The 11,969-nt window shown below is 37.4% G+C and overlaps 1 protein-coding gene across 1 annotated transcript; it reads right to left on the reverse strand.

Moving 5' to 3' along the window:
* Positions 1 to 746: 746 nt before the first annotated feature.
* Positions 747 to 11,738, reverse strand: LOC308702126 (uncharacterized protein; the record flags this gene model as incomplete). The annotated part of the gene is made up of 8 exons (XM_081384794.1): positions 747 to 1,267; positions 5,376 to 5,690; positions 6,754 to 6,837; positions 7,810 to 7,917; positions 8,621 to 8,932; positions 10,044 to 10,373; positions 10,606 to 10,908; positions 11,732 to 11,738. The coding sequence occupies 8 exons, from the start codon at positions 11,736 to 11,738 to the stop codon at positions 1,176 to 1,178; spliced, it is 1,551 nt and encodes a 516-aa protein (XP_081240920.1). The 3' UTR covers positions 747 to 1,175.
* Between the last annotated feature and the right edge of the window lie 231 nt (positions 11,739 to 11,969).

Genomic DNA, 11,969 nt, shown 5'->3' on the forward strand with positions numbered 1-11,969 from the left:
TCCGTGTTTTACATTTATGCATTTTGATAAACAGACATTATGAGAGAATCGGATCTGTTTAATGGCATTTATTATTACATGCACATAAAAATACATTTTTGGCTCAGCTTTTCAAACCACTGCTTACAATGGTTCATTGCTCGAAAATTTTCAATAGGGTGTACAATGTGGCCATCTGGTGGCCAAAATTATTAATTTCTTGATTTTTCCTCCACTTTATTCTGTACTGTCAGTTACACTTTTTTAAATGTCTTTATGGTTCTAGTTTTAATTGTATGCAGCAATGCTGCAAATGCTTTGGTAATATAAATAAAAAAAATATTTGTTATGCCAATAAAACATCTTAAAATGGAAACTGAATAGCATCTACTGAACTGATTTACATATATGAATCATATCTATAGGCATCACTGCTTTAGAGGATATACAGAGGCATACACTCAGACAGGTCTAAATCTCAAATTAAAATTCAATTAAATCAATTTTAAAATAATGAACAGACTCAAACCAACATATCCCTATGTTTTCTTTATTTACAGTATCATATAAATTAATAAGACTTTCTAAGTCAAAATACTTTCAATTCATGTTTGCCTTGGACAGGCAAATACTGACAAATGAACCAAGATATGTTGTCATATAAGAGTACACTGCAGTCTATCTATGGTACATAGTGTTGCAAAAATACTTATAAATTTCCTTAAATGTGCTGACAAGTTTAATAATTCAGCATGTTGGATCGGTGTCTGTCCGTCGCTGAGAGAGAGAACTCTGATTGGCTGTTCAGGTTAGTGAACAAGTCAGCGCACGAGAATAAACGCGGAAGTGATGAAAGCAAGCAAAGAAGTCAAGACGGTAGTCTACAGACAGATGGCTACATCATCTTACCTGAGCATTCAAAAGCATGAATATTTTCATAATAACTTGAGGCGACTTGAAATACTGAAGAAGGTATTGAAAAAGCTGCTTTGGTCACAGTTTGAATCTGAAATCCTCAGTTTCTGTTTCCCTTTTTGAATGACTAAAATAGACTTTTGACACCTGCTGATATAGACACATTTGCTTACACGCAGGTGCAACACACACATAGCAGTTGACCATCTCCTTTAGTCCTTTTGCCGTTTTCAAGCGCAGTTTTTTGGCCGAGGCGCAGCTGACGAGAGGCGACAGCACTGTTAGCTTTCGTTGCTGACAGATCTTTGACGGCAAAAACGCACCGGCTGCAATAAACGGCCTTCCTCTGGTATACTTCCGAGTGCAGTAGGACCTGAAAGAAAACACATAAGACCGATGACTAATGAAAATCTTTGCTTTTGTATGGAGGATGACCAATGAAATGTGTGGCACAAATGTATAACTAATATAGTATCTAAACCATCTGAAGCTAATGTGTTTAAAGAGGAAATGTTCAGCTTTCTTTAGTGTGTAATGTTGCTATTCGAGCATGAAAAAGCTCCAGTTATTCTCTATATCAGTGTCACTGTTTCTGAACTCCTGAATCGCCTCCATTGTTGTCTTGAGTTTCTTCCGGGAACGAACACGTCACAGTATTCCTCATTTTAATAATTCATACGCAGAATAAAGGGACGGGGCCTGGTTGAGTTAGTTAGTAGTGTGATGAAACTGGCAAAAGGGGCGGGACACTTCCCAAACACGCTTGAAGCGCTCGACCAATCACAATACACTGATCCAGCCAACCAATCAGAGCACAGTGTGCTTTTCAGAAATAAGGTGCTTCATAGAGAGAGGATCTAAACAAAGCGTTACTTCTGATGGATTCAGGATGTAAAAATGATCCCAATTGTACTAAACAGTTTTGAACACATACTGAGGGTTTGATTCAGATCAAAACCATGATTGGATGTAATACCATTTCAGAATCTTTTTTCTTCCTTCTTTTGAACAACCTATTTTCAAGATTTGATCCAAATTATGCCGTGAACACAACACAAATGTCAAAGTCGTCGGATGGCTGTTATGATCACACTCCTCTGGCACTCACTACATGCCCAAGAAAGGCAGTCTCTTACCATAGTAAGTGACATTTTTTTTTGATTGAGTCGTAACCCAGCTCGGCGGATAGCAGCAAAGACCGCCTGGAGGTGTTGCAGTGTCAAAGTCAGGCTCATCCAACAGCGGCGAGAGACACCTGCCAGGACCTGCTCCATCAACCGGGAGAAGGTGGCTGGAGCATTACAGAGGCCAAACGGCATTACCCGGTAATGCCATAGCCCTGGCCGATGGTGAAAGCGGTCTTTGGTTTGGCCTCCAGAGCCAACTCCACTTGCCAGTAACTCCGCAGGTCAAGGGAGCTGAATCAGCTCGACCCCGCGATACAGTCCAGGGTATCGTTGATTCGCGGTAGAGGGTACAAGTTTTCTCGTGACCGCGTTTAAGCGGCGGTAGTCCACACAAAACCGCCAGGAGTCGTCCTTCATTTTGAAGAATAAGGGGCTGCCCACAGGATGCTAGACGACTCAATTACTTCTGCTTTTTCCCTCTCATGGATTGCTCTGCTGCTCGATTATACTTCCCAGCTGCTTCCCCTCTCGCTTGGCCCGAGGGTACATCAACTGTCCTTTGTCCCTACTGTAGGGGAACGACTCCACGACCGATCTAAAGGTAAGCTTTGGCCACATTTATACAGGCCCCACTCAGTGTCAAAAAGTCTAGTCCCATAATACAAGCATCTTCTAAGTCTGCCAGCCAAAACCCATGGACAAAAACACCCGTTCTGTTCTTTTTCGCTTAGTTACCTGCATCCTGTCAACGTATAAACTACCCTGTCAATCACCTTGTCACAGTTAAAATCCTCTACATTCAATTTCATTTAATTTCCTACCGTTCCAGAGAGAAAAGAAGTAGTACGTTGATCTGCCAGTTGTGGGTCTTTCATGCAGAGACTCTCCTTAGGTGTTTGCATAATGATGAATGATAAGTTTTCGCAAAACTTTCAGTGAGTGAAAATCGCGGCTAAAATCATGTAGTGTGTACCTGGTATAACTGGAATACGATTAAATTTCTATTGAACAGCTGAGCCCTATAGAGATCTACCTTCCCACAAAGTTCAGCTACAGCCTTAAAGTGTCAACCCTGTGGGTTTTACCCGATCTCTGATCAGTTTTATATATCTGTAGATTAGTTAGTAGATTAGTCTTAATTAGACATTAGTATAATTAAAATGAATAATGGTAGTTAATAGTCTCTTAGGCTACGTTCACACTGCAGGCTGAAACGACCCAATTCCAATTTTTTTGCCCCTATGCGACCTGTATCTGATCTTTTCATGACAGTCTGAACGACACAGATCCGATCTTTTCAAATGCGACCCAGGCCACTTGGGTATGTGGTCCTAAATCCGATACATATCCGATCTTTTAAAATGCGACCTCAGTCTGAACGGCCAGGTCGCATGTATCCGACCCGCACGTCATTGATACGCGAAAAACATCATAATTCTGCATTGAAATAGTCGTCGGTTTGACAACGGACTGCATATTCGTCGAGCTGAGGTAAATCTGCCGAACGGGTCGACCTCGACGAGCCCGTTAATAAAAATAAATAAATAATAAATAAAAAAAGCCCACGGCCATTATATATACGTTATGTTAACTTATTTGTGCTGAATCTGATATTAGATAGGTCAGCGGCTGCTGTCTGGCTCTTGTGTAACGGTCGCTGCGTGCGCTCGTGTGTGTGTGTGTGTGTGTGTGTGTGTGTGTGTGTGTGTGTGAGTGAGAGAATCACAGTTACGGTAGTTAAAGCAGAGACGGGCTCTGGTTAAAGTTTAGCTACTTCCGCAAACAACAAGTGACGTCGTTGACCGTTGAGTACTCTTCTGCGCATGCGGGTCACTTCTGGGTCATTTCACGTTCACACAGGCGATCACCAAAGGTCGCATTTAATTGGAAATGTGAACGGCCTTGCAAAAAAATCATAATTTTTCAAAAAATCGGAATTGAGCATTAAGCCCTGCAGTGTGAACGTAGCCTTATTGGCCTGTTTAGCTGAGCCATTCATAGAACAAACAAAATAATCCCTGACAATTAATAAAAGAACATAGACACTTGATAATCTTATTAGATGATTAGATAATTGCAATTAAAAGATTTTACATAAAAAAAAAATTGCAATAGATTTTTTTTTTTTTTTCATGTTTGGTCTGGGTTTTTGTTGCATTTACACTTCTGTCCACTAGGGGTCAACGTGGAGACGTATGTCAGAATTTTTCGAAGCCTAGACTTAAAGGACAAGTTCGGTATTTTACACTTAAAGCCCTGTTTACAGATCGTTTCTGATGAAATAGAACGGTTAAGATTAAAATTTGGACACTTTCTCCTGTCCCGAGAATTTTAGGTTTATTTCGCTTTCCCCAAAACCTCTAGAATGGGTGTGTAGGTGCACTCGAACATATCCTTCATAAAACGCATTAAACTTTCGTTTACAAAGACGTGAAACTCACCGAGTGGTCAGGGGTGTTCACTGATATGCTCACTCAAAAATCGCTGCAAAAGATGCTTTCCAACAGGTGTTTTACCATTCGTTTTAAAACTGTGGATCTATTTTTCCAAACGTCTCACACCCGTAGATTCTTCCGTTGAGAGCTTGAATAATAGACACTCCAGCCCAGTTGGTGGCGATAATGCACCTTTGCCAATTGCAAGCAAACCACTGGCATTGACTGAATACACAGAAGAAGCAGAAGAAGAAGCGGCGGAGTAATACCGTACCGCACACAGCTCTTTAAGAGAAGTCAATGGAGTTGGACAAAAACTACGATAAAACCTGTTGGAAAGCATCTTTTGCAGCGATTTTTGAGTGAGCATATCAGTGAACACCCCTGACCACTCGGTGAGTTTCACGTCTTTGTAAACGAAAGTTTAATGCGTTTTAGGAAGGAATGTTCCAGTGCCCATAGGCTGCCATTCTGGAGGTGGGGGGGAAAGCGAAATAAACCTAAAATTCTCGGGACAGGAGAATGTGTCCAAATTTTAATCTTAACCGTTCTATTTCATCAGAAACAATCTGTAAACAGGGCTTTAAGTGTAAAATACCGAACTTGTCCTTTAATACACATTTGTATTTCAACTGTTTCAGTGTTTCACAAAGCCTCGATCTGCCCACCACTACCTGGAAGGACTACATTGCTCTGAAAAATGAAAAAATAACCAATTTCCACTTATTGATGAAATGTATGTGTGCTTTTAGTGTTTTCGGTGATGTTCAGCCTGTACATATCTGTTCACATCTATTAAGAATACCTGATAATCAGGTGTGTTTGATAATGATTGGAACTGAACTACGCCGATAAATGACGGAAAAAGTGTTGATCTAAAATAAGGTCATTATTACACTGGAATATTTGAGATTCTCACCAGAGACAGAAACATTGAATAACTTGAATGAGTTTTTTCCACTTCTGCTGATCAGTAGTTTATACGCTCCAGAGTCTTCAGTTGTGGTGTTCATGATGGTCAGAGATCCAGTCTGATGATCCAGCTTCAGTCTGTCTCTGAATCTCCCGTCAGGACCATGATCTGTAGTGGTCGCTCTGGACCCTCCTTTGGTTTCAGCTATGACAATGTCTTTGTCTCCATACATCCAGAGGATCTCATCATCTATCTGTATTATAGTATCAGTGTTCAGTGGGACAGATTCTCCCTCCATCACTAACACTGACCTTATTTCATCTGTCAAAGCAGGACAGAAACAGAAAATATAGCAAAGGTAAAGCAATGATCAGTGTCTCATGTAAACTCAGCCTCTCATTATATAAATATAAATGTAGCTATAAATATATTATATATCAATATAAACCAAACAGCTCAATTCCCATGTATGTTTTGATCTGTGTTTTGGACCAATCATATTCTCTGATTCATTTATGATCAGTAATACATGTGGCATTAATTCACTAATTTCATTAATTCAGTGTAATTTTGTCTATGTCAGGAAACAGGTTGTAAACATGTGAAACCTTTGAACAGGATGAAGATGTCCAAATTTTTCTTATTTTGTTTAAATATAAATTGTTTTAATTAGCTACTGCCCTTCGGAAGCAACAGAAGATACTTACATGTTTCCCGGAAGACAAATTAAGTGACTAATTTACCTTGATCTTCAAATTCTAAAAGTTTTCACCCCAGTCATGGATCATCCAGGTAACGACACACACAGTATTAAACTTTTGAAATGGCTTATTTTTTATAAATTTAGCTATTTTATTTTGTCTTGTGGACTATATGTAAACATATTTTATGTAAAATATCTTATTCAGGACAGTACTAAATAAAAAATAACATGCATTTTGTATAATCTTTTTTTTAATAATTTTTTAATTTTAATAAAACTATCTAAATTTTCACAGATTCTGCAAGGGGTTCACAAACTTTCAAACAGCACTGTATATAAGCTATAATTGAACCAAATCAAAGAGAAACGGAAAAAAACAAGATCTAACTTGATATATCATCAGTTTTCTGTATGAAAACAATCACACAGCGCGAATGGGGTAATGTGTTAAATGTGACCGCAAACATTCATTTTGAATGTTTCACTGATAATCAGATTTGTTTCACAGCATCACTAGGAGTGAGATACTTGCAGTTCATGAATGAACAAAAAACAGTTATTGTTAAGGATAACTATTTGAATTCACATGATTAGTATGCTAGTCATAGTCCTTCATTTAATTGATTCACTTAGTGTTCATCCAAAATAAGATTGAAAGATTGAACGATTTGAGTTACTCACCAGAGAGAGAAACACTGAATCTCTTGAATGTGTTTTTTCCACTTCCACTGATCTGTAGTTCATATTCTCCAGAGTGTGTGGCAGCTTTTTAAGAGAGAGAACATTGTGTAAATAAATGTCTTTGTTAGCAGCTCTTCAACACGAACCAGTCCTAAACAGCCTCTGTGTGCAACGGTCTATGTTTTAATCAATAATCAATCAGTCATAATCAATAAATGTGTAAGACTTGATTTCCTGCGAAGACAAAAGCTGAGATAAAACTCACCCTGCAATAAAGCAATAAAAAGTTCACTAAGAATGTCTATATATCACATATGATGTATCTTGTGAATCTATTGTTTTTCCTTTTCATGTTTGGTATCATTTTAAATGTCTCAGTGCGACTGGTAAAATGGTCTTAATTTAATTGCAGTCATTGAACACAAGAAAGATTGAAAACTTAGGAGAATCCTGTTCTCCTCTCTGGGTGATGTCTCTTCAGGATATCTCCCGAAACCAGGTGATATTTGAATTCACATGACTGAATTAGAATGAAGGATAAACTGAACTTCACAGCATTTAATCATAACTTTTGCTCATGTATTTTAAGGCTGATATTGGATTATTGAAAGTAAACGTGTATTATATGCATTACTTTACGGAGAGCTTATGACCTACAAGCTAAGTTCTGCCCTAAGAACCAATGGTACAACCAAATATAGTAGAGTTAGTTACAAACTAGCTAGTAGTCTAGTCTAGTCCTTTAGTGTGGACTTTACGTTCAACTTTAAGTAAGGAACTTATGAATGGCTGGTGCAACCCGACCCAGTTGCAAGACCGTCCTAAAATATAGTGTGACCAACTAGCAGTTTTCTAATTAGACCGATCACCCTTTTCATGTAACTGACTTAGAAAAGTTACGACCAGTCTTGAAAAAAAAAATGATTTGACTAACTTGTAAGACTAATTAGTTTATGCAATCGTCCACCTGAATTTGAACAAACTCTAATGCAGTCTAGCAAAAGCTCCTTGGTTTTCCCCTTGCTTGTATTAGCGATGTAATATGATGTACATTACGTTTCAGTTTAAAGATCTTGGGGTGACAGTAAATCACAACAGCAACTACAGCTGCACACGCCAGCAGGACAACAACAGCGATCCCCGCTATTTCACCTGAAGACAGACCTGGTGGTGAAGATAAAGAGAGACAGTCATTAGCGTGAGTGAATAAATCTGACTATAACACTTAGTGAATGCGAATCTGATTCTGTTTAATTTGAATCATAAATGATTCAGCCTCTAATATAATTTTAGATATTATGATTTTCTAATGATATGTGAACACAGGGCTGATTTCAAATAAGTCATTATTAGCAGTAAATGCAGATTAAACAGTTTAAACATGCCAGTGGTCTTAGACTTAAAGCATTTACTGCAGATGTCATGGGCTCTGACATGTTCATAGATAACTAACAAAAATGATCACTGTATTAGATTCTTCCAAGAAAAAATAAAACTTCTTTTGTCTGAGAAAATAGTAAATACTAGTATTAAAAAAAATAAACAAATGCATACAAATACACACTATACACTAGAACATTTGTGAAATCAACAGTCAGTTTTTAAATAAAACTAAAATATTAATTTTATTGAAAAGTGATTGTCTTAATCATCAAACGTTGACTTTAATATGAGAATAATGATGCTATATTTACTTTATAGCATAGTATTTTGTACAAATATTTCAGTAATTTGCACCACAATTCGTTTGAGAGATTAACAAACAGTTAAAGATATAAATTGCATGTTTAACAATTCTAATTATTTTTTAATTTGTTCATTTAACTTTAGGATTGTTTAGAGCTCTGATTACACTTGATCAACTCACCACTGACAGTAACAGTGAATCTCCGGTATATGGCATGTCTGTTGATCTTCACTTCATAGACTCCAGAGGTTTTGCACTGTGTTATAGTGAGAGATCCAGTCTGGTTATTAAGCTCCAGTCCGTCTCTGAATCGTTCATCAGGACCATCATATGTATAGAATAGTTGGTCCAGCGACGTCTGGTTTTTATAGATTTCAGCTAGGATAATGTCTCCAAATATCCACGTTATGAAATCATCTCTCTGTATTTCAGCAAGATCAGTGTGTAGAGTGACAGACTCTCCCTTAATCACTGACACTGTCCTCACTTCACCTGTAATAACAAACACAAGAACACAGAATGAAATGCTTACAGGAAGATTAAACAAATATTGCAGTTAAAAAACGCTCACTAATAAAGAGAAAGAAGAGAAATCTGATCATAAGATCAAGAGACTGTGTGGGTCTGATTTATAAATGTGTTCAAAATTGGTGCTGAAGGGGCGTATTTGAGAATAAAATGCACAAACAAGCAGGCCCTGCCAAAACAATGAAATAAACTGTAACGCGCACTTCCACGCGCACACATCAAGAAATCTCTTGCATGAGAAGCCTTTCTCTGATGGGGAAAGGTGTGGCCTCAAAATTGAAGTCACCATGAAATCAAAATGAACAATTCTTTTCTATTTTTTTAATGAAATATTGCAGTATTTATTCTAAATGATTTCAGTCCACATCATTATTAGTTTTTAAACTCATGTGCCTCTAATCTTGAATCAAAATAACTTTCCCTCTTGCAGCATCTCTTCTCTTCTCTGATGATGAGGGCGGGGCAACCTGTCACTCACATGCGATCCACCAATAGCAAACCAGAACCATCCAATCAATTCCCCACAGACAAAATCAAGCCCCGCCCACATTTGTTCTTGTTCCTTCACAATAGAGAAGAAAAAACGAGTGCAACATGCCGTCTTTAATATTACAGTCAGTTTCGAAACAAATGGTGTCTTGTTAGTAATAACACTATGCCATTTATAAATCAATATATTTTTCCATAAGAGAGAGTTTGAGGACAATAGTTATTAAACTAATAGTTCCAGATTTGTATCTGTTTTAGCCTTAAAATTATCAACACTTTTAATCTTAATTTTTTTTAGTGCTGATCCAATCAAATTCATTATTACATTAAACCCCGGTTCCACAGACCAGGCTTAAGTCTAGTCCAGACTAAAATACATGCTTGAGCTGTTTTAACTGAAAGCAACTTGCACTGACATATCTTAAAATATGATGCAGTGACATTGTTTTGTCTCAAGATGGACATCAGTAATGTTTTTCTATGGCATTTTTATAAAAGATAATTAAATGTCTTAATTGAACTAAACCCTTATTTGAAATCTAAACCCTGTCTGTGAAACCGGTCCTGAAAGGCACAAGCTACTCACCTCTGACAGTCACATTGAATGACTTGTGTATGGTGTGTCGGTTGCTGATGCTGATGTCAACTTCATAAAATCCAGAGTGTTTGGTTTCAGTGTTCTTGATGGTCAGAGATCCAGTCCAATAGTCCAGCTGCAGTCTGTCTCTGAATCTCTCAGAACCATCATGTTTAGAGATTTTTCTATTCCTTCTATTGATTTCAGCTATAGGAGAGTTTAGATGTTCAAAGCTCCACCGTATCACATCATCTCTCTGTACTTCAGTATGATCAGTGTTTAGAGTGACTGGATCTCCCACCAGCACTGACACTGACTTCACTGCATCTACAGGCAGAACTGGGGGGAAAAAAAACAGAAAGAGTTACTGCAAGATAACTTGAAGATCTCCTGGATAAAGCAACAACACTTGTGATCAGAGGTTAGTGCACTGCACATGAGAAGTCTCCTGTGTGTTGTGGTCATAAAGAAACGGTTCTACGACTAAATCACATCTGCTGTCCATTTCCAGGCATATGAGAACTAGAGCAGATGCTAATCACTACATTTAGAAGAAAAAAATTATACCCACCAGTGACATTTAATATCTTGTTTATGGTGCTGGTTACTTCATAAAGTCCAGAGTGTTCAGTTCTGATGTTTGTAATGGTGAGATCTCCAGTTTGATTGTCCAGCTTCAGTCTGTCTCTGAATCTCCCATCAGGAACATCATCAGATACAGAGCTTGTATTGGCTCCTTTGTTGATTTGAGCTATGAGGAAGCCTTCAGCTCCAAACCTCCACTGCAACACATCATCTGCCTGTATTTCAGGAAGACCAGTGTGTAAAGTGACCGAATCTCCCTCCATCACTGACACCGACTCTCCAAACACTCCTGCAGATAAAACAGGAACAGTTAGACGAAAATAAAATAAATAGATACTGCAAGTGAACAGCGCTTTGTAATGCCACCAACACTTGACCCATTAATACTAGCACTTACTATTCTATCTATTTTTTATATATATATAAAAAAACACATTGCTACATGTAACTGAGAGTAGTCAAAGCACTTACATTTTGTTGCTCTTTTGTTGGTTTGATTGTTTCTATTGTTCTCCTAATTTGTAAGTCACTTTGGATAAAAGCGTCTGCTAAATGATTACATTGTCAGCATACAGTTTAATCTTGCTTAAATTATATTTTTAATTAAATATTAGGCTAACAAATCAGGTAAGGTAAACAATAATCTAATTTTCTAAAGGTCTTTGATCCTCATTATGTGCTCATGAATTGTATAAAACTCCTAAATACAAAACTCATTAATAACACAACAGGACAAAGTAATGTGTATTTCTTGTGATAAAGCTTGTCAATCTGCAGATGGATCAGGATCTTTAAAAAATAACATTAAAAAATGTACTCTTTGTCTGTGGCATTAATTTACACAGTTTGCACAGAGAAGATCAAACAACATTATTGTGAAACCTTATTGTAAAGTGTTACCATTATAATAAAAAAAACATCTCATATTCGTCGTGCCCTTTAAAAGTGTAACAAGGCCAGGAAACTGTTCGTGCCTTAAGGCTATACATAAACATAGTTCATTTATTAAGAAACTGTGAGAAAAAGAATATAAAATTAATGAGAAAAAAAAAAACTATAGGATTTTACAAAGTGAAACGAAAGTGTTTAAGAAATAAACATAATAAGCTTACCGTCCATGGCAACATAGAGCACAGAGAACAATAACACGGTCTTCATATTGCTGTGTAGATGTCAGTAAAACCTGAATTTATTATGAAGATGATCAGTGGTTGTTTGTAATAATCAGTTCCGTTGTGTCGCTGTCATTCGCTCCCGAGGATAGAGAAAATAACTGACAACTCGACTGAAGCTCGACAGAAGACTTCATGCCGACTGATGATGGATTCATTTGATTAGCCAATATCTGTT

This window comes from Scardinius erythrophthalmus (assembly GCF_964197995.2).
Source record: "Scardinius erythrophthalmus genome assembly, chromosome: 14".
Lineage (NCBI taxonomy): Eukaryota > Metazoa > Chordata > Actinopteri > Cypriniformes > Leuciscidae > Scardinius > Scardinius erythrophthalmus.